The sequence below is a fragment of the Branchiostoma floridae genome, chromosome 9 (assembly GCF_000003815.2).
Source record: "Branchiostoma floridae strain S238N-H82 chromosome 9, Bfl_VNyyK, whole genome shotgun sequence".
Lineage (NCBI taxonomy): Eukaryota > Metazoa > Chordata > Leptocardii > Amphioxiformes > Branchiostomatidae > Branchiostoma > Branchiostoma floridae.
In genome coordinates, this window is record NC_049987.1 from 2,127,873 (window position 1) to 2,151,640 (window position 23,768).

Consider the following 23,768-nt stretch of genomic DNA (forward strand, 5'->3'; position numbering starts at 1 on the left):
TATATCTGCGCGATTCAACCTCTGCTTGGAGAGTAGTTCTTAGTATCGGATGGGTTTTGTGAAACATCAATTGATATAAAAGTTGGCTTAGAATGCACAACATTGTCCAAATCCCACTCAGTATTGATGAAACCTCGCCTTTATACTGTTCCGGCAGTAAATTCCATGTATAAGCTTAACCCTATTCAGACCGGGGGGGGGGGGGCTTTTGAGGCCCGCGCTAACTTTGATGTCCTATAACGCCAGAACGGCTTACCCTAAAGCCACCAAATTTGGTAAGTTTTCCTAAAATATTGCTGGCAACAATTTGACGAAGTTTGACAAATTTTCCATTTTTTCTTGTTGCCATGGCAACCGTTTGTTGACAGGCAGTTTTGCCAAAAATCACTATTTTTGGTTCTAACAATGTATTTTTCATATCTGCTTGCTATATTACTGCGATTTTGTTACATAAATAAAATCTTATATTATTTAGAATATCTTTCATAATTATATATATATGCATAAATTATGCTAATTTGATGACGTCATAACCCCAAAACCCAAGATGGCGGACCGAATGGCCAGATCAAGAATAACAAGCTTATTATCCCTTAAATTTGTAACTACCTGGTATTTTTTCATCAAAAACCATGTAAATGAATGAATTTAGTCTATTTCCATTGCCCTTTGTGATAATTTGTTGCAAAAAAAGTATTTTTAAAAATTTAAGGTGGTGGATATCATATGGCGGAGCCAAACTCGTATCTTAGATGTGCATGACGTCATTTTATGACGTCACATTGACGTCATTGATGTTGCTATTGGCAACACAAGGTGTGACAAACATTATTATTCTGTTATCTGCACTTGTTGTTACATTTTTGTAGCATTAACTTGGAGTTTTCTGAGAATACCCTTTTTTCATGGGTTTTGCTGATATAATCAAATTGATGACGTCATAATTACGTCATCCTACGTCAACGTAACGTCGAACGTCACGTACTTGTCAGATATTATGTCGACATCATCGCCTGAAAATTTGGTGGCCGTACGGCACGTCGTTCAAGAGTTATAGGACTTAAAAGTGGAGGGCCTCAAAAGCCCCCCCCCCGGTCCAGGGATGACCAAAAAAGCCCGGTCTGAATAGGGTTAAGTGGCTCGATAGGTGTGCATCAGCCATCCTTAGGTTTTAACTTAACCAATAATGATAAAATGTTATATTCTGATTGGGTTTTATAGCCATTGAGTAGTAAACAGTCTTCAAGATTTCTTTTTTACCTCTTGATTTAGATGCCTTTTTGAAGTGGCAAACTTCATTTCTTCCAACCAACTGACCACGGTCGGTTACGTCACCATGGTAGGAGCTACAGATGGATATGTCCGTTACAACTACGTTAACAACAGAGGTGGGTTCTGTTTTTTTAACGCGTGCTGCCTTGATCCAAACGCTGTGCTTAATGTGTCCACATTGTGTCTGTTGCATGTTCGGGAATACCAATGTTTTCCCTGACTATTGTTATATTCTAATAACAAATAGAGCCAATTTCAAAAAATTGTAATATTTGCTCTCGCGTGATGAAAGTCTAGCGAGAGTTTGCGCGAGTGAAGTGAAAACGAGCTGTAATAATAGTAGGTCTGCCTTTTGGCATTTTGGTTTTGCTTTGTAGTTTAGGTCCCAGTTTGTTCTAGCGCGAGAGCAAAGTTATCTGAGTTTGGAAATTGTTCTTGCCATATGCATATAATTACCAATCGCATGTCTCTTTCATAAATTAGAAAACTGGTCATAATAAAGAAAAAAATTGAAAACTGGTCGTACTAAAGAAAAAAAATTGTAAACTTCTAAGGGGTAAAGATGTCATGATCACTGTCCTGTGTTTACACAATGTCTTTCAGGGAAGCGGTAAAATGGCGGCTCGTTAGGCCTAGGCAACTAATGTTTGTATAGTTTCATCTTGTGCTTTCTTTTTCCTAGGAATGAGCGAAGCAGATTCTTGCCGAGGACTTGATGGGTACGATCCGTGCCCAACTGCGCCCCCTGGCAGCAGTAGTGAGAAAGTCATGGTGTCGCTGTCTACTGTCATGGCGTCCGCCTGGTGTCTGATGTTTAGCTTTATCGTAAACTAGAATAAGGACCTAGGGCTTAATAGTTGCCATGACGAAATAAACGTGGCAAATTTGTTATTACCTACGTAAAAATTGGGAAATTTGTTCTCCTGTGTGTTCGTAGTTTTTTTTTACATACGGAATATCATAGATTGACATGATGTAACTTGTAAGACGTTTATTTTGATTTGTAAAACCAACCTCGCTGTTTGCCATATTGGTTTTCCTTACATTTAAATAAAGATACTTACATGATTGTAAATCTTTAAAAAAACGTATAAACGGTTGTCATTGATTTATTTTCGTGTTATTTTGCATTCATTTAGCCATAAAGACATATTTAAGTAATGTATTTGACACAGAAAATTTTCAGTTTCGTTACAGATGGTATCATATGTACAAAATAACTATACAGTAATTGGAAATAGTATAAAAAACAGATTTGTTGCTTCAAAAATAAGAACAAAGTGAAAAAAAAAGATCCACAAGTTTCATTCAACGGCAACTCAATCCTAATTCTAACACTCTACTCAAAATACATCTGTATCTATATAGCCGGTATAATCGCCATCCAGTGTAACATACCATCTTTGATTTCGACTATTTCATTTTGTTAGTTAATTCATCACTCCATATATACATCCCGCAACCTATTGGTAAATGTAGGTTTTGGCACAGAGTAAATATGTTGATCTTAGAGAAATGAACATCAAGGCTCACAGCGACTCTTACTGACACTAAATACTTTACTCAGCGCGTTGTCTACCACAACAAATCTCCCGTCAGACAACGCTTGTACCCCGTACGGCTCTCGTAAGCCGTCGGCCGGCGCCGCCACTAGCCGACAAAACCCGAGCCGATCCCGAGGATCGAACAGTTGGACTCGTCGGTTCCCTGCATCTGACACCACAATTTTCCCCTGCCTGTCCACCCCCACCCCGCGGGGGCGCTCCAGACGACCCAGCCAATCCCCCCTGTCTCCTATTCGTGTTTTGAAGCCACTGTTGAGGTCGTAGACTTTCACACAGTGGTCGTACCAACACGACAGTAAGATCTCCCCACGACCGTTGCAGGCGACTTCATTTGCAATCGGTCCAACATGGCCGGCTAGCAAGATATCTCCGGCTCTACGTTCTCCTTTCGCTGTAAATATCCTCACTCCTAATTGATCTGAAATTGCTACAATTCCGTACGTTCTATCAACGGAGATACTAGCTGGTCTATCAAATACAGTGTCTTCACTGAAGTGACCAGTAAAGTTTCCTCGGAAGTCGAACATGTTTACGGCGTTGTTGACTGGATCAGTGACGAGAAACATGTTGCCAACGATCGCAATGCCGGTCGGACAGGACTTTGTGTATCCGTTAATTCTCGTGGTGAATAAACGGAGGAACACTCCACTGCTGTCAAAAACCTGTAAAAAAGAAAGAAATTAAACTGTAAGCTTCTCGAACTAGTTTAACTGTAATACCCGACACAACAAAATGGACTGAACAGCACCAGTCTTTGTTTGCGGCAGTATGATCAACCCACTGCTGTCGTGACGCCTCGTAATGCAGATAGAACTCGTGAGTCAGTGATCAGTGGGTCATAAGTTGCAGGACAACTATTGCGCCCACCGTCTCTGTTCAGAGATGTTTGTAAAGCTGCTCACTGAGTCACGTGTTCTATCTACATAACGTGGCGTCACGCCAGCAGCAGATTGTTCATTCCTTGACATAGAGTGGTACTGCTCAGTCTAAAATTTGGCCAAGTCCAATTTTTGTGTTGGATATTACAGATAAAATAGTTCAATAATGACTTCTACAAACAGAGATGAACTTCCATGTGAACATTGTAAGCTTCATTTTCTGTATAACTTAATTATTTCAAACAAATATCAAATGAAAATTATCTATAAAATCATAATATCTTGAAAGAGAGAGAGAGTGAAAATGGAGTTACTGATACATGTGTACATACATATAAAAAGAAATTAACGTGCATGTTTAGGTGTCCCTGATTTTGCAAAATGTCCATCTTTATTCCGGTTTCCTCATTAGAATGGGGTTTGTTAGTAGTTTGCTATGATTCTTCTAAAATCGACACTACTTTGAACACACCTGTATCCGTTGGTTGCCTGTATCCGCCACATAAATCTCTCCTAAATTTGATACTATAACTCCTGCTGGACGATGGAACTCTCCATCGGCCCTGCCGAACTGTCCGAAGTGCTGGCTGATCCGAGAGGTGTGCTGTTTGCTGTCGAACACAGCAATCGTGCTATCCTTTTTAGCAAACGTTACACGTCTTTCAAGTGGGTTGAAGGGATGAGAAGCAGTAGACTTCGTCATGGACGTGAGTTCATCAGAAACCTGCAACGTGAAAACAAGAACACATGAAGTGAATGATTGTTGTTGTTGCTGATCTGCCACATAGGCCAATATAGGACAGCAAGTTTTCGTGTTGTTTTAGTACCAGGGTATATATAACTAGAGTTTCACAAAAAACATACCTTCGCCAAATCATCAAGGTTCATAATGGAGAGTGTCTCGATCAAAGCTCTCATTCATGTATTACTAGAGCAACGGGTTACCTACCAGAATTAAACAGCTGCATGAAAGTGTGTATATGGCGGTTGAAAATTCCCCTTTATCCATTTCAAATTACTTCCAGCGTGGTTCAAGCTTATTTTCGGCTACAGAGCCACCACCCTATCCCATGGTAAATAATTATTTGGCCAACTTCTTGATCTATTTGTCATCTAGCTTAGCGTTAGTTTTGGTTGACATTTCTTATTGTCTAACAAACGAGTGTGTTTGCAATAGACAGCAAAACATCACCAGATAAACTGTTTTTCTTTAATTGCATTTGAAGGTTGGTTGCAATAGACAGTAATAACACCTATAACTCATTGGTATAACCCAGTTCAAAGGTCAAACAAATCTGCAAAAACTCTGCACGTGCCATGGCGTTGCTAGGATAAAACTCTTCACTTCCTGATGATAATGAGAGGAGGAGACGGTTGGTGGGCCCTTCTCTAAAAAAACATGTCAACAGAAATAACATCTATGTTTTGCTACCAAACACAGCTGCAGCCAGTTGAAGTGCTGCCAGTGTCTTTGAAATTCCATTGAAGGCTAGAAATCATCCTCATTTCTAAGTTATTTCAATAATCATGTGAATGAAACCCAGATTTCTATAACACACATTTCAGAATTTTAATCATCTCCTAAGGTATATACATACTAAAAATAATGCAAATCCACGAACATATGATTGATTTATTCTCCTCCGATGATAAAAACAAAATCACCCATTGCAGACCAGAACAATTTGCTAGGGGGCCCGAATTTGCACAACTTCCCCCATGCCCAAAGACGTATCCACAACTCATAGATTGTGACCCTAGCACTTTAGAAACTCTTTACCGTCAACTTTGAACCACCGCTGCAATACCTTCATTTTCCCAACCCCCACATGACTACCAAAAATCAAATAAAACGATCCACACCGTCTCGAGTCTCGTCATCTTGTACGCAAACACACACACATACACACTCGCCCCGCTGCTGCGACGACGAATGCTGGGACGATTCAAAGCTATAAACTAAATGTAACTGGAACCAAGATCTCAACTCCGCCGGCTTTTGTAGTTTGAAGGCATTTGCATGTGAGTGAGTCGAGGTGCGTATTTGTCAATTTGGACTAGGATTTCAGTGTTGAAAAAGGAGGGCGAGGTTTTCGTAGTTTTGCTTCCCCGCATATGATCCTTACGGTTGTCAAACCAAAACCTGGCCGCGATGGTTAAATGCCCCCCCCCCAAAAAAAACTTACGCCACCACCCACAGAGAGGCCAGCAGAGGAGGCTATTGGCAGTTGAGGTACAGGGGCACCTCTTAATTAAATAGCAGGAAATGAATATATGTCTTTTTGAATACCCTCTTCAGCAAGCTTTTGAAATGATATATAACAGTTCGAAAAAAATTGTGTTGATTTCAATTTTATTAGTCATTCCCAAAATACTATATTCACAGACAACGCTGACATTATAGCAACACATGAAATACATTTAGATTGCAATCTTAGATATGATTAATTAGGTAAATATACTTAGACTCACCTCTTGCATTGCTTTTATATCCTCCATGTTGTAGCAAAGTGACTAGTAGACAAACACGCTGACAAGCACGCTCTGTTTACACCTGTTTACATGACGACGTAGTAAACATAGCAGCCCATTCTGCAACCTAATCGGCATTAAGTCACGCGAGATTTAGACTTAAATTGTACATTTGATGTACATAACTCGGTCAAGGAAATAAACATTTTTTTTATTCTCCAGTAGATAACGTTTGATTACAAACGTTTTGTATTATACATTTATCACAAACTGATAAAGTTTTAACACAATGTTTTCCAAAGTAAGGCTTGTGCAGTGGGTAACATGACAGCTTCCAAAACTGGATAAACCGGTTCCGCCAGGAGGCAAAGTGTGCGTGTTGTTCCCTAGTTACTGACAAGTTGTCTGACCTTAGCTGCCAAGAAAGTCAGCTATGAAGAACGGAAGGCACCAAAATTCTTTAAATTTATTCTTATCAGTTTCTACGTAACTTATGTAACCACTGCGTCAACATTCCTCACCTTTTTATCTCATGCAACATGTAATGATTTAGGTAATACCTTTTATATTGAATTTTTTTTTTTTTTTAGTTTTCTAGTGCATTGCTTATAATAATTTCGTGGCTTGAACTAGTGAATTAGGACTCCTTGGTTTTAACGTTATGAAAGCATTTTTAGCTTATTGATAAAAAATAAACACGCAGAGATCAGAAACGTATACACATCAGCATGTTTAATATGCTCATTTGTCTAAATAAAATATCTTATGTGTATACTGATGTTATGCATCAACAATCATGTTACATTTATCTGTTACTTGTGCATTTACCTTTATTTGTACATTTTCTGCCCTGACTAGTTGTTGGCCCATTAATCCTCACAATTTCAATTGAATAAGGGACTGTATTGGCCGATATCGATTCTAAGTGTTCACAACAACGTTGTCTACTTATTGCATGTATACATATCGTCGCATTTTCCCAGAAAGAGTACAACTTCCTACCGAAGATGACTCGCTGTAGGGATGTCAATATGCCAAACATTCTATTACAAGCGCCAGATTGCAGTCTATTACTTTAATCTCTAAAACAAGCGTCAATTATTTGATTTACATTTGACAAACGTCAATTAGGACAAAATTTAATCAATTAATCTTATAGCCAAATGGCAATTACTCAATCTGAATATAAAAACACCAATTACTAGTACTAAATGTATGGATACTAACTTTAATCACTTAAGGTTTATAGACAAACGTTCATTACTTAAGCTGTTAAGACAAGTGCCAATCCCTTCACTATTATAGTAAATCTTAATCAGTTCATGCATGTTAATCAATTTGTGCATGTATCTACTGTGATAAACGTCAAACATCTAATGTATATTGAGAAACTTCAAAGCACGTAATGTATAAAAACATCACATCTTCTTCATCTCCACTGTCTCTGACATGCGGATCTTATTGACGACCAGTTCGTCTGTGGATCCCGGATAGTGTTTGCCCGACAGTTGAACACTCTTCACTCGGGTGCTACAGAAAGAATATTGGATAGTAAGAATGGTAAAAATATGTATCAAATATAAAGATACATACAGTGACCATGTCAGAACATGGGAACATTCCCAAACTAAGGCTTCTATTCAATAAGGTCTGTTTTGAGACTTAGTTTTCTTGTTGCATTTAAAGTATACGTAGAGCATTTGATTTAAGTATGTGTATTCTATGAGTGGTGTAAATGTTAGTAATGCATGCTACGTGCTGGCACCCAATATTTTCTACGTTGTCTGTGTTTGCCATGTATTTCATTGTTTGCTATCTCGATAAGTAAATGAATACAACTTTCTCCTAGTTTCTCTCTGCAAATCGCATTATGCTTTAATTTTGACGACTCAAGGTCTAAACAGGAAATTTTGATTCTAAGCAGGCTTTTTTTGTAAGAAAACAAGGAAAATTGGACGTATTTTATATGTTGAATGAAATTATGACCATATACTATCATCATGTGTTTTTCGCACCTCATGCGCCAAAAGATCAAAGCCACTACAGCAAGCATTGCTGAAGCCGAGAGGACGCTGATGACGATGGTTGTGGTGTTCCCTGCCACGTGTTGTTCTGTGATTGGTCCAGCGATGCTCTGCGATGCCACTGACGTTACCACTGTCACACCATCCGTTACCGCTGTCACACCATCCGTTACCGCTGTCACACCATCAGTGTGAGTTTCGTCAGTTTGCGTCTGCCTGCTGGCGGTAGACGAAGGTTCAGTGGACATGGCAGGAGGTGTCATCTCGGGTATATCTGCAAAAGAATGGGTATCCCCTTTTCATTTACAAGGATACATAAAATATGTTCCACGTAAAAGATTGCTATTAATGCACACCACCATTCACTCCGTCCATGGCACTGGCTCCTCGATAGCGTGGATCACGATATCGGTGATAGCCATTAACTCAGTACACATGCCCATGAATAATGATAGTAATGTCGATTGCCTTTGTTGTACATTCATGACCTAGTGGGCTAAGTACAGAGACAAAGGTCGTAATAAAATACATATGGTGACATTGAGATGACTTCTAACACTTGTCTGAATCATTGTATTTATTCTAAAGCTTCTCGTATACATTTGTTCGACTTCTTCTTGTCTGTTGGTAAAAGGCAGTTTGAGATCATTAAAGACATTGGAAGCCGTCGAATCTATATAAATTACAACTTTAAAAATGTTAAAGATATGTCTACAATATTGATGCATTAACGAAAGACATTCCACACTAGGAAATATATGCGTACCTGGAACGCAGACGCCATTTGAAATGGATGTTCCTGGTGCGCAGACGCAGTAGTATGTTCCATGTATGTTGACGCAGATCTCATTCAAGGTGCAGTTGTTGGTACCTTTGTAACATTCATCAATATCTAAGGGAAATGTAAATCTTTATTAAATAGATATCCGAACTACTTGGTAACAATATACTTGGCGTGTATGAGCATGAAATGCAAGATCAAAAGTTTTGAGGGCACAATTGTAACAAAGGTGCATGTATCAAACTCACGGGATTAAATATAGCATATAGAAAGATATATCAGTTTCAGAAAAAAATCAATTGTGTTATGCACCGCCTTGCATCAATTTTCTTATTTAACGAGGCTCGTAGTTGGGATGTTATAGAGCAAGTTTTTATATCATCAGTGTAAACTGGACGTATATACCTTTGCATAGTTGTGAAGGATCATCTGGCAACTCATATCCATCCTCACAGTAACACGTGTATCCTCCAACAGTGTTGTTGCAAAGTTGGTGACAGTGTCTTTCCCCCAATTCGCATTCATCCTTATCTGGAAACAATGGAGATAATCTGTTATGTATAAACTCACAGGAATACAGGCTACTATATCATAATGTCATTTTTTCAACCTATCAAGCTTTATTCCTAAATTCAACATTGCAGAGTTACCCCTGAGCGGTCGTACCTCTATTTACCGTTTGTTTTACAGAATGAAGTGAAGGCACATTGCATACTATCAATAACCGGACACAGTAAACACTACATGAGCAGTACAAAGACTAAAAACACAGCATCGATCAGGAACCTGATTTTATAGTATTACGGCAAAAGATACTGCACTCTAGGGAACCTATAGGAAACTTGAACGCAGCCTACAAACCTAATGTCTCCCATTATGTTAGAAAATAAATCAATTCATTTATTTGATATATACCACTTAATCAAATAGCAATATTCTTCTTTTTAACGCAACTTGAACGATAGGGCGCTGTACCTTACCTAGGCATGTTACGCTGTCGTTTGCTAACTCGTACCCGGCCTCACACACACAGACGGCCGTACCGGTCTCATTCACCATGCACCAACCTCCCACGGGGTCACAGCCAGGGTCAGTACCTCCCTCACATGGATTGTTTGCTATTCAAAAATATCATAAGTATTAGTCTCGCAAACATGTTAATCATAAAGCATTAATGTCATGTCCCACCAACTTGGTACTACACTGCTGTATAAAATTTACATATATTAAATAACCAATAGTCATTAATCGATCTAATAGAATTAACATGAGATATCAACATGATAATCATATTATGAAGCTTATTGATGTCACAGCATATTTTTAAAGCCGCGAAGGAAGTTTTTTTTACCTAAGCACCCAGTAAGAGCTAATTACTGTAAATTGATTTAAGTTCGCGGTAGCAGATAAAAGACTGTTTGCGATAGCATGATGCACTGTAGTCTTTTACTGACATGGAAAATATTTACCGTGGTTTGAAGTTCGCGGGGAATTGCCAATGCGAAAACCGCGAACATAAAACCACCGCAATTACTGCATTTCCATTATACAGTAACGAAGCGATGAAAACCTTCAAAAAAGTGTTTAACATGTAGTTACATTGACCGGTAGTTATGACAAGTTTGAGCCTTCTCATTGGTCTAAGTTATCTGACAATATGATAATGAATTGTTTATGAAGTAGATAATCAACAACGTACGCTGGCAGGACTGGCCATCTGTATCCAGACTGAAGCCGTCCCAACAGGAACAGTTGTAGGACCCGTCTGTGTTGTCACACAGCTGACTGCAGTTGTTCGGCATGGCACATTCATCGATGTCTAGAGGAAACCATTAAAAGTAATAAGACAGATTTGCATAGAGCTAGTATGCGTTAGCCACTTATAAAGAGCAATAGTCAGATAATGACTTATGGAGTGTCAAAATCGTTCTCTACAGCATGATGTTATATTGATCGCATGTCACCTTTCTCATTATGATTTGCTCTGTAGGAATATTGGTTGTATATCAATTTATACTGCAGAGAATATCAATTCGTACAGCAGGAATATCATTTCGCACTGCAGGGATTATTATTACATATCAATATGACTACAGGAATTATTACTATTTATCAATGAATGTGTATTTGTAACGTTTATATGTATGAGGAAGGAAGTGAAATTCAACATTTAAGACATCATTAATCTTCATTATATAATGATAATAGTATCACATCGAATCATACATGGTTGTTCTTCATTCAACCACAACTCATGCTTCCTTAGAAAACGTCACGGAAGATTGAATTTACTAGACAGCCATTATCTAGCCACTACACAGATTTGAACAGATGAGATCTCTTTTAAACTTACCGGAACAATTAAAGCCGTTCTCCAAAAGATGATACCCTGGGTGACAGCCACAGGTGAAGTTCCCAATGTTGTTTATACAGGTATGTTGACACAGAAGGCCTTCATCTGTCTCGCATTCATCCACATCTAAATACAAGGGTTGAGAATGTAAAAATTCAAATAAAGACACTATATATACAAAGTTATTTATCATTCCATATAAAGCCAAATTACGAAAAATGCAAAAAAGTACTAACGCCTGTCATGGGTATAGTTTGTGTACGGTAAACACTCCTATTTTTCGTTTCCGCAAACATCACGGCTGGGCCCCATTTTGGAAATGGAACCTAACCCTTACAAGGTGATTCCAGGACGATGGATTATTTAAAATGTGAGTTTCGATGTATTTCATTAGATCGTACCTTGGCATATTGTTCCGTTGCCTTCATATCCCACAGGGCACTCTCCACACTCGTATCCATCCACATCAGCTGGTGGGGTGAGATCTGTGCAGTTCACTCCGGGGAAACAAGGGTCGAAGTTCGCAGCACAGGCGTCGATATCAGTTTCACACTGTTGACCCGTATAGCCATCCTGACATACACAATCCATGATGACAAACCTACAGGGAAAAAAACGAACTATGAAGCAAAAGGTATTGACATATGAATTGTCCCTGAATGAAAAAGAATGCAATTGTTATATATTCTTTCTTATTTACTATGGAACACACACAAGGACTATGTGGAACTGCACCCAAGTGAATAATGTACTTTAAAGTAATACAAACAAAGAACAGACAGACAATAAAGGTAACCCAATGGCCATTTTGAGGCCGTAGGGGCATTTGTCTATATCTCCAGGACATTATTGTAAGGGCGGAACCAATCCCTCTCCTTTCGCCGCCTTTCAACTTCCAAATCGAAGTCAGGAACTCATATGATATTTACACACGGTTGTAGTAAGAAATGCCTCGTAACGTGTTTTCCCCTTGGTTACAGGATTGGCATCATGATAGGATTCGATCCTAGGACCTTTGGTTTGTGGGCCAATAGCTTGCCGTTACGCCACACGACCCCATTGAATTCTTTATGATCATTGATGAGAAAATCTCCAAGCATCATTTCTAAATAAGTCTCTTGGATTATAAATGAACGAGCACAAGCTCTCTGACAAGGGCTCTGTAGTATAGTGTTAAATCAAGGACATGGAGAGTTTTGGTACACAGCCTAATACGAGTAAATGTGTACCTCTTGTCATCACTGACAAGTGAAGGGTCCATGCTGTTGCTGGTGTTGCAGGACCCATTGTTTCTACAGGAGCACATGTACACAACGGGCCAGTACTCAGCAGAGCTGTTCTCTGTATTTGTCGCCACGAGCTGTAAATTTAAAGCATAATTATCAAACGACATTAATTTTACTTTTACTTTGGTACAAGTATCGATTCATTCTATCAGTTCATTCTAATGACGTTGTAAACAACTAATGGCAATGATGACAATTTTTACTCGTACTGATCGTTATACCGTAGAAGCCAGTCAATTTCACAATGCATAATTGCACACTTCTGTTAATTGCACGGGATCCCAAAGTCTCGTGGTGATGCGGTCCAGCTGAATGACTTTGTTTCGTTGCACAATCCGGATAATTGCACAAAATGTGCTTGAAAATGGAGAGTGCATTTAAACGGCTTCTACTAAAATAGTTTGTACTCGATGAGTCCAAACCTACGCAATTGTAACTATTTTACTGATGTTCAAGGTTTCTTAAATATCCGAAATCTATGAGGTCACATTTTGCTACAAACCTGAAGGTTGAAGATTTCGTCGGATGTCACATTCCACAGAAGGGTGACGTCATCACCGTTGAAAGATACGGAGACGTCCGCTGGTACTTCGTCGCCCGTTTCTATCGTCAGGTTGAGGCCGGCGGGATCAGAGACGTTGACTTGTATCTCCACAACATCTCCTAGGTTTACATACACGGCGTCTGGTCCAGAAATAAGTGGTGGAAACGTATCTGAAAATTGAAAAGTAAAAAACGAAATGATATTAATAAAGTATATATAGAATATGCTATGCACTCTAGGCAGGCTGGCAGATGAAATTCAATATGGCCGACTTCTCCGTTGTTTTTTCGGCCGGTTTGTTGCTCGGGGGATCATATGACTGAATAGGCCCTAAACGTCTACTACATTCGATGTGTGTAGACTGCATATACATCTACACAGGATAAGCAACTTAATTGCACAATACATTTGCCAGTGCATTTCATGCAATTATCCGAATTGTGCAACAAAGCGAAGAAAACAGGCTTCTACTGTATCCAATCTCCACACAAGTAAATGCGATTTGAATACTGTCCACATGGATGTAGAGTGTATAAAATACATTAGAATGCTAAACTTTAAGTACCTCGAGCGAACACGCTGTTTTCAAAGTTCTGCTCTTCTGCTTCCGCCAGCCTCCCGACTTCTATGTCCCCAGTCTCGGCGACATCAAACAGGCATGACGTATCGTTCCCGCAGACTTCGCGCGCCTCCTCTTCTAGGTCTGGATCACCGAAGTCCAGTTCATCGGTGAATTTCGGAATGAAACCGGCAGAAGTGGAGTTGCTGGAATCTTCACCGGGCTTGTATTGGAAGATGGACTTCTTTGGACCATCACCATCTGTTACCTGCCCTGTAGAATAAAGAATACGGTCTTTATTATAACAAATACCAGTGAAAACCGTAACATCAAATTCTAAAAGGATATGACAATATGTTTTGACAAAATATCAATGATATGACAAAATATCAACGGTCAGTGTGACCTTTTGATCTATATATTTGTTTTCTGTTTTCAATTATCACCTTTGAATCTACAACTTAAGAAGCTACTACTTGAAAAATATACAACACGATCCAATCTCTGCAGTCGAATAAAAATAAGATTTACTTTTCGAGTTACATCCATAACTTTTTTCGGCGCGACTAGTTTGAAACTCTCACTAGAATTAACTGGCAGAACAATCCAATACCAGTAAATGTAACACAAACATGCTATCATATGTAAATAATGTTTGGCTTATTACTAAAGTTCATAAATTCATTATAATATCTTAAAACTCACAAGAGCTCCCCATTTCAAAGATGTTTCTCTCCGAAGATTTGGGAGGAAGTAAGGTTCCGTTGAAAAACTCAAAGTCGTTGGAAGTGTCGCCGTCCCATCTTCCCAGGAGGCCCCGCGTCTTGTTCATGTACTCCTCAGGTGCAGAAAACTCCATGAAGAGCATTGCCTGGATGGAATTGAAAACAAAAACACAGGAATACAATATTCAGTAAAAATGTTGTCAATACAATCCTATTTCCTTAAAAGATAGTCAAATAATAAGCTTATTTTTGTCACTGAAGATCAATTGCTTGGAATTGTACATGGACGAATTCCTTAACACTTTTACTGCTGACAAATGAATTTTTTTTTTTAAAAGCAACTTTTAAAAAAAATTTCTGGAACATTGTTCACATCTAGGATTCTGCAGGAAATTAATCTAATCATTACAATGACTGACGCAGGAATGAAAGTCAACGATTTGTCTGCTTTTTGTAAACAAAGAAAAATGTACATTAATGTTGAGAATATGTAAAACATACGATACAAATGTAGTACGCACGAATTTGGTTGCCTGGTGAAAATGCCGCATTGCATTTACCACGCACTTACGAGCGGTGATCAATAAGTTATCGGCCTCACCCAGAAATAATAAGCACAACTCAAATTTTCAGGCACAACTTCATAGTATGAAGCCTTTTATCAACACCCACCAAATTTCAAATCATTGCAGTAATTACTTTCCAGGCATTCGTTTTATGCAAATCAGAAGGTAAGTGGCGAGAAAAAAGTGGTGTGAATTGTGATCAGACATGTGTGGGTCGAGTTCCCCATGCCGTAAATTAAGAAAAGACATGGTCAAAATGTTTAATAATGATTCTCTTCCTATTTCAAGCAAAAAAAAAAAAAAATGGGTGTCTGCCTTCCAGCAGCGCAAATTGACCCGCACACTCAGGTCAGGTCAATTGTCCACATTTTTTTCCTTCTCCATTACCTTACATTACTGGGTGTCGCCTGCAAAGTAATGATCACAATATTTTGAATTTTGGTACACATTTTTATAAGACTTTATACTTGACATCTATGCTTCGAAATCTGAGCTGTGCTTATTATTTCTCGGTAAAACCGAGGACTTATTGATAATCCCACGTACACGTATAAAGTCTTATTTAAATGTGTAACAAAATTCAAATTATTGTGATCATTACCTTGTAGGCGACACCCAGTAACGTTAGGTAAGGGATAACGAAAAAAAAGTGAGACAATTGAGCTGCGACCTGAAGTGTATGGGTCAAATTGTTTGATCACACTTCACCCTTCTTTTTCTCGCCGCTTACCTTCTAATTTAGAAAAAACGAATGCCGGGAAAGTAATGACTCCAATGATTTGTAATTTGGGGGATATTGATAAAAGGCTTCATACTATGAAGTTGTGCCTCAAAATCTGAGTTGTGCTTGTTATTTCTGGATGAGGTCGAGGACTTTCTGATCACCCCTCGTATGTCCAGTATTTTTCGCCAGATAACCCCCCCACACACACACACACATACCGTTCAAGAATGAACGGGCTATTAAAGAAACTGATAACTCAAACTATAAAACCTAAACTAAGTGAGAAAACTTCTATTTCGATTTGTGTTTTGATATGTTGTTAATGCAAAAGTTTTCGCAGTGGTTTAATGCTCGTGGTTTTTCGCGGTCGCCACTTCAGCGCAAAGTTAAATCCACCGCGAACATTTTTCCATGGCAGTAAGAGGCTACAGTTCATGGTGCTACATTGAACTTAATACCACCGCGAAAAAGGCATTTTTGCCGCTACAGTGAAATTAAATCTCCGCGAACTTTTATGCATTTACGGTACCTGACACAACATAGTTATTTTAAGGTAGTGATGTAGATGGCAGGGTGTAAAGTGTACAAAAACTACCTTATTTGCTGTAACTTTCACAGTTATTCCGCTGAAAAAGACGATAAGTATGGAGTTGTTGGCTGGTCGAGTTAAGACGGCGGTGTCGTCAACCTCTAACTCGAAATCTTCCTCTTCAGACAGCGTCATGTTGACTGCGGAGTTGTTAACGTAAACGCCCACTCCAGATTCACCTTCCAAGTTGACTTGGATACCTGAGTGGTTCTTTTGGGCAGTGGCGATGGCACAGAAGACTGTTGCATGGCTGCTTCCTGTGAACAGGGAAACGTCGCGTTAAACTAATACAGTGGGGCGTCGTGTGTGGTAGAGCGTTCGGCGCGGAATCTATAGGTCCTGAGTTCGATCCCCGCCGTGCCCCTGATGTAGTGCCGTTGGGAAAGGCACTTTACACGACCTTCCTCACTTCACCCAGATGTACCAATGGGTACCAGGCTTTGGTCGGGAAGGTAAAAGAAAACCACTCGTACCTTCTAAATGTACTGTGTATGCGACACTGTTATTAGACGTTACTATCTTGAGTGCAGTGCCACATTGTAGTCGTCTGTCCAAAAGCAAGTAGAAAAATACTATCATTATAGGCACCGCTGTGTCCATTTTACAGATATGTACTCGAACAAAGCGTGGCGGTAGGGATTCACAGTTTAAATCTCCTATGATAAATGTGAGCAAGGCAAATTATGTCCGTAGATAATATCCCTTCCTTATTCTTCTTCCTAAATATGTCAAAGAAGAAATGGATCTGTTAGCAAGCTCGGTGCTTATTAGCAAGCTGTGGCCCAATTTTTTCTGCTATCTCCACGCAGATATACTCTTCCCAAACTAATACTTCTCGCCAGACCTCTTTCACCAGTAGTCTTTTTTTACTTTATTTCAGGCACTCACCGGCCCATTTGAAACAAAGGCAAACGTAAAAAGCGAAATATGTACAAGTTGAGTGCCAAAATTGAAAGTGTTACCTTTCGCAAAGCATGTCCTTCCCTGCACCTGATGTTCTCCGTTGTCTACATCCACCACCACGAACTCCCCTAGCCCATTGAAGGCGTACCGCACTCCGTCCAGTGTGGTAATGTGGGGGTCTCCCCAAGCACGGATCCAGCCTGGACGAAAACATCAACGATGCAAACCTTTAACCTTTTAGGCATGAGCTAACTTTGATGTCCTATAACGCCAGAACGGCCTACGCTAGAGCCACGAAATTTGGTGAGTTTTCCTAAAATATTGTTGGCAACAATTTAACGAAGTTTTACAAATTTTCCATTTTTTCGTGTTGCCATGGCAACCGTTTGTTGACAGGCAGTTTTGCCAAAAATCACTATTTTTGGTTCTGACAATTTATTTCTCACATTTCTTTGCTATATTACTGCTATTTTGTTACATAAATATGATCTTATATTATTAAGCATATCTTTCATAATTATATATGCATAAATTATTCTAATTTGATGACGTCATCAGCCAAAAATCCAAGATGGCGGACCGTATGTGCAGATCGAGAATAACAAGCTTATTTTCCCTTAGAATTTGTAACTACCTGGTATTTTTTTCATCAAAAACCATCTAAATGAATTAATTTAGTCTATTTTCACTGCCCTTTGTGATTATTTGTTGCACAAAAAGTATTTTTAAAAATTCAAGGTGGTGGGTATAGTATGGCGGAGCCCAACTCGTAGCTTAGATGTACATGACGTCATTTTATGATGTTATTTTGACGTCATTGATGTTGCTATTGGCAACACAAGTCGTAATATTATCATTATTCTGTTATCTGCACTTGTTGTTACATTTTTGTAGCATAGCTTGAAGTTTTCTGAGAATATCCTTTTCTCATAGGTCCGGCCAATATAATCAAATTGATGACGTCATAATTACGTCATCTTACGTCATCGTAACGTCAAACGTCAAATACATGTCAAATAATATAGAGACATCATCGTCCTGAAAATTTGGTGGCCTTACGGCACGTCGTATTAGAGTTATAGGACTTAGAAGTGGAGGGCCTCAAAAGCCCCCCCCCCCCCCGTCCAGGATGACCAAAAAAGCCCGGTCTGAATAGGGTTAAGTAAATGTGAAACTAACAACACCCCTGTACATCAATTTTATTTTATTATTTCAGATCAAGATTCATTAAATGAAGCCTGGCTTTTTCACAAAGTATCCAGCTTTTCTCAAATTATAGGACAGCCAGTATTACATCTCAAGTAGGATTTGCAACATTTTGTGTTTGCTAAGACCAAAAGGGTTAACTTTACACCTTTTTCATACGTCTGTGTTCAGGAACAATAGCATGTTATCATACATACAGTAGCAATTGTCAATTTCATGATTGTTTTCTAGTGTCATTATATAATTAGTTTCACAAGCACTTGATTTATGTTTTTCGTTCAGGAGTGTCATTTTTGTAATACATTGCGCATGGGTACAAACCTATATGAAGAGGATAATGTCGGCACGGATTTCCCGAAGACGGCACGGACCACGGCCGGTACTGAGAGAACCTGCGACAGTACCACCCGGACCTCAGCCGGCCGGAGTCAACGCAGCACTGACGATGTGCCAGCTCATCACTCCAACGGTTGTTCTGACAGGGACAAAAAAGACTAAGTCTTATAAGACTCATCAGGACTTCAACACTACCTCTGTTATATACTTCGAACCTTGCCTGTTCCCTCATTACCTCAATGAAAAGCGGATTGCATGTCGATTTGAGCTTATGGCTAAACATAAAGATTCAAACAAACAAAATTTCAAACACAAATTTTTTATCCCCTTTATCCGCGGGGTTACCAATATCCATTTTTCTGAACTGTGTATTTAGTGATATCAAGTCAACGGAGAGTGGTTTCAAACTGCAATAATTTTAGTCAAATTAACAACAACTAATTGAACATGTTTTTAAACAACGTATATAGGCGAATAAAGGTGAACTAGTGTTTTATGAACTTCAAGGTAGAGGTTACCCTGAAAGAAATTACGCTCCTATTCGTTTCAGACGTATTTTGGCGTATAAGCATAAATATAGCTGATACGTAAATTGCACAGTGAGAAAAATAAACTGTTGTCCAGCGCATGAAATTTCAGTAAGCGGAAATTATGACAGAATCTCTCAGTCTCCTTTACCTAATGTATGCTCCGGCAACGTTTCTAAGCGTTGGGCTTCCTTTTTTGTCACGTTTCACGCTATGAAAGAAAACCTGGCAAAACAGAAAGCCCTACAAACTATCTTTTATACTATGAAGCCTTACAATTGGTAAGATCTATAGATTTAAGTCGCTCCTATTAACTTCCTGAATTTAGAGTTATCTCCATACCTATTTAAATTGATAGACTCATTCAGAAATAAACGTCGTAAACGTTTGCCTTACGACAATTAGATGTCCTCCTTGCGATCCCCTCAGCAGCCTTCCTCCTCCAATCCTCCGTCTTAAGAAAACCACCTGGTGACGTGACCACCACCATCCCCGCCACACAACACGTGTTTGCCACCAGTAGTAGGCAGGACTGTAGCAGCATGTACGGCTTATAGAGTACCGTCTACCCCCGTAGGTGAACACGTACCGTCTCCTACTTTCAGCACAGGGTCGCGAGATGCTGTAGCTGTACCTAAAATATATATTTTCTTATTTTAGATTAATATTAACCCTATCCAGACTGGGCTTTTTGGGCCTTCCCTGGCCTGGGGGGGGGGGGGGGGCTCATTCGCCCCCCCTTCGTATTTTCAAAACGGCTCACTGTACGATCACCAAATTTGCAGGGAGGGTTGTGCTCATCGAGTTTTATAATTCCTGAAATTTTTTATATCATTATGACGTAAAATGACGTAATTATGACGTCATTAATTGATATTTTTGGCTAAAACGGGGAATTCCCATAATACCTAGATATCTCACTGAAATAGTTACCAATAATGGTTTCTTATCAATATTTAAGTGTTACAAGACTTCTGTTGTCAAAAGCCGACGCAACGACGTCAAAATGACGTCATAGAATGACGTCATCTGTTGTTTAGCTATCCGCCATCTTGGATTATCAACCTTAAATTTTTCAAGATACATTTTTTCAACATATAACGCTAAAACCACACGGAAATGGATTAGAAACGTTCACATGAATGTTTTCTGTAAGAAAATACCACGTAGTGATGAAATCTGAGTGAAAATAAGCTTGTTATACTTTAAATCATGATATTGTCGGCCATCTTGGATTTTGACCAATAACGTCATCTCATTCGCATAATTTATGAATATTTAATTATGAATGTTCAACTAAGATGCGTTAGATATTAAAGATATATGAAAAGAAGTTTAGTTTAGAAAGAAAATCTTAAAATCCCATTGTTTAAACCAAAATTAGTGATTTTTGTAAAATTTGCCTTTCAGAAACCCGTTGCCATGGCAACACGAAAAGCCCTAAACTAACCCAATTTTTTAAAATTTTTGCCAACAATATTCTATGAAAACTCAACAAGTTTGGTTGTTCTAGCACAAGCCGTTTGGGAGATATAGGAGGTCAAAGTTGGCGCAGGCACTTTTAGCCCCCCCCCCCCCCCCCAGTCTGGATAGGGTTACTAAATAGGTGAGATCGCGTAGCGCAGCGACATCGTGTTTGGTCACGAGTTCGAATCCGGCTGCTGTGTTACCGATCTTGTGCCCTTAGGAAAGACACTTTACACCGCTTTCCTCACTCTACTTAGATGAAAATGAGTGCCTAGCTTTGGCTAGGGCCGTCCCTCGGATAGGACGTTAAATGGAGGTCCGGTGTCTGGGAGAGCTATACGCGTGCGTTGATGCAAATCCCTCTGCGATTCACTACAAATCACCCGGACGGGAGGCCTGGCGCATCCCCGTCTAGTATTCAGCTTTTCAAAAGGGTATATCACCCCGATAAGGTATAACCCCGTCTCGTGTAAGCAGGTCGACCTATGATGCATGATGTTGATGATGAGATTAATATTTTTGCAATGATAAGCCTTCGCGCATAGTATGCATGTATGACCGGTGCATAGTAATGACCTGCGTCAATGTTTACATTTGGCTTCCGCATATAGTTATCATGCCAAATTACAGGTATGTTAAAAAAGGTATCATACAATATCTATATGATACTACAAAGGTTATTAGACTTACGTGTTGTCATGGTATGCTTGTTCTGCAGTACAGGGGCACGTGTATGCCCAGCGCAGCCAGTTGTAGACGTTTCGTAGAAACCAGTCAAGTCCCCTGTCATCCTGCTGTCTCCTGATCCACACAGCACACTGCAGCACCGACGGTTGAGGCACAAACGGGTCGTTCTGTCTTTGAAGAGGGTAGCTCCAATGACCTGTTGGCGAAATATAAAAAAATGCCTATCAGGCGTATCTTAAAGCTTTATTACCTCAGACCCAATTTTTGGCGGTCGTGGTCGCGTTAGCCAGGTGATTGCCTTGAAAAGATCACTTTATGCATACAAACAAACGTCAATGGGGACATTATTGAGGGGACGGAAAAAACGTAATCGTAATGACCAAGTCGGCTTGAAGAGGTGGTCGCTTGTGCAGGTTTAACTGAATTGCTATTCGATAGGTACTCTTACTTACATCTCCCACTCTTGTAGTTTAACTTTATAGTTTACAGTCATGACTTTTAGATATATCCGCGAACTGTACTTCTAAAAATCACTTTTGATCCATTTCTCATACCATGTAACTGTAATGGTACATTTTTTATCATAAATACCTCCATATGTAGACCATGCCCACTTCATCCTCATTGTCCCCGAGTACGCCATGTCCCTGGCATTGTTCAACCAGTAGCCCTGACCGGCGTTATATCCGGCCACTGCGATGGCATTTGGTCGACTAGTTTGACCCAGCAGTTCATCTAAAGTTAGAAAAAGAAAATGGTAGTTGTAAACGCGCATTTTCTAAAAAAAAAAACATGATTTCTTCGCGCGAGGAGTCAAGGCGGCAGTGTACATTAGAGCCTATCGGTCCACACTCAACAGAGACGGGGTGGGGGGAGGTTGGCATAGACTTTCTGATTCTTATGACCCCTCCTGCAAAAGTTGCGTGACGTCACTGCTGGAGATGGAAGTGTCATTCTGTGAACAAGATCGGCGGAGTTTGACCGAGAATTTAGGGTAAGTCCCTGTATTAATTCAGTGTTGGAAAGAAAGTTCTCTAATGTATTCTACCAACACAGATGAACTTTCATGCTAACTTTGAAATGAAACTTCAGGGTCCTCTGCATGTCACATTACCATGTCATGTGGCAAAACAAACTGTGGCGAAACGTACTGTGGCGAAGTGACAATGTGGCGAAACGACCAAATTCAATACAGTGGAAGCCAGTTGATTGCACATCGAATTAACGCACACTTTGGTTAACTGCACGGAATCCCAGAATCCCAAACCGGAATTCACCGGCAAATAGGCCGTGCAATTAAGCGGCTTCTACTGTATTAGTTTACATATTATTCTTTCTAACTGACTCGTCAACGCTACACGTGTTTCTCCCACAGATGTGAGATGGGGCAAATAGTAATAGATTGATCCACAAATAGAAGAGTAACTTGTTTCCATCATACCTGGACTTGCCCAACCAATCTTCATCGTGGGATAGATGAAGTGAGCAAACGAATGTGTCCCGTCGGTTGACAGTACCAACTGGAAGCTATTCCTCTGAGGGTTTATTTTTGAGAGAAAAAAAGAAGAAAACCATCATAATGCAACTCTTTAGTACAAATTGATACATATATGTTGGCAAATATAATGACTATAGCAAATATAAAAAAAACTCAATTAGCAAAAACTCACCGGAAGCCTGCTATTGTCGACAGGACAGAATCCTCCCGGGCAGATATGGGGGTCAGGTACGACGTTAGTCCATGTCACCACCACTGCCCACACTGGGTCATAATCTAAGTTTACAGAAAGGGTGTTTTAATTGATTTAGAAAAAGTGTCTGTTTATTTTCACAATAAAAGACATAATGATTTGAAAATAAGTTTCTTTTATTTCCACAATAAAATACTAGTACATAATACAATACAAAATAGAAAAGAACAGGTTTAGTTGTACAATACAATAGAGTAATACATAGAATGTGATACATACGGATAATAAAATAACGAATTAAGATAAGAATTGAACTTATATGTCAATTACAAGGGCGGAAATGCTATGATCTATACATTGATAAGAAACTTACAAAACGTACTTTATCAAAACATTTACTGTGCTGTGTACACTATTCTGTATCCCTACTTACATTATGGCGACAATTGAATGAAGGCCTTTAAATATGACACCATATACACCTCGGGGCAGGTCATTAACCCTTTATTACAGCATGTTAGCAAAAAAAAGTTATGATAAAACTTACATGGAAGATAAAATCCTCTTGTAGACCTGCCATCGTCACGGGCTCGATTGAGAATGGCCGTTGTGT

General features: G+C 39.4%; 3 protein-coding genes and 1 long non-coding RNA gene across 5 annotated transcripts in view; 1 reads left to right on the forward strand and 3 right to left on the reverse strand.

Moving 5' to 3' along the window:
- The window catches only part of LOC118422511 (phosphatidylethanolamine-binding protein 1-like), a 6,078-nt gene extending 3,694 nt beyond the window's left edge, over positions 1 to 2,384 (forward strand). Inside the window, exons 6-7 of the mRNA XM_035830135.1 lie at positions 1,273 to 1,388; positions 1,955 to 2,384. Coding sequence (XP_035686028.1) covers positions 1,273 to 1,388; positions 1,955 to 2,106 — 268 coding nt within the window. The 3' untranslated portion in view covers positions 2,107 to 2,384. The remainder of the gene's footprint in view (positions 1 to 1,272; positions 1,389 to 1,954) is intronic.
- Positions 2,210 to 6,483, reverse strand: LOC118422507 (tripartite motif-containing protein 2-like). Of its 2 annotated transcripts, none has more exons than XM_035830132.1 (3): positions 6,188 to 6,483; positions 4,188 to 4,409; positions 2,210 to 3,499 (listed from the first exon to the last, which is right to left on the reverse strand). In XM_035830132.1, exons 1-3 carry the CDS (start codon positions 6,212 to 6,214, stop codon positions 2,795 to 2,797), a joined length of 954 nt encoding a protein of 317 aa, XP_035686025.1. In that variant the 5' UTR covers positions 6,215 to 6,483; the 3' UTR covers positions 2,210 to 2,794. The 2 variants fall into 2 exon arrangements, with proteins under 2 accessions (XP_035686025.1, XP_035686024.1); XM_035830131.1 differs by having other exon boundaries at positions 4,188 to 4,439; positions 6,188 to 6,482.
- Positions 6,484 to 7,605: 1,122 nt separating this feature from the next.
- On the reverse strand, positions 7,606 to 19,800 carry LOC118422937 (mucin-like protein). Its single transcript, XM_035830819.1, has 14 exons — positions 19,707 to 19,800; positions 17,301 to 17,441; positions 16,345 to 16,595; positions 14,440 to 14,605; positions 13,741 to 14,007; positions 13,134 to 13,345; positions 12,575 to 12,705; positions 11,747 to 11,946; positions 11,346 to 11,471; positions 10,692 to 10,811; positions 9,973 to 10,110; positions 9,398 to 9,523; positions 8,203 to 8,485; positions 7,606 to 7,717 (listed from the first exon to the last, which is right to left on the reverse strand). The coding sequence occupies exons 1-14, from the start codon at positions 19,798 to 19,800 to the stop codon at positions 7,606 to 7,608; spliced, it is 2,367 nt and encodes a 788-aa protein (XP_035686712.1).
- Positions 19,801 to 22,911: 3,111 nt separating this feature from the next.
- Positions 22,912 to 23,737, reverse strand: LOC118422526. The gene is made up of 3 exons (XR_004831924.1): positions 23,703 to 23,737; positions 23,135 to 23,238; positions 22,912 to 22,999 (listed from the first exon to the last, which is right to left on the reverse strand). It is a non-coding gene; the product is annotated as an uncharacterized LOC118422526 (long non-coding RNA).
- Positions 23,738 to 23,768: the final 31 nt, after the last annotated feature.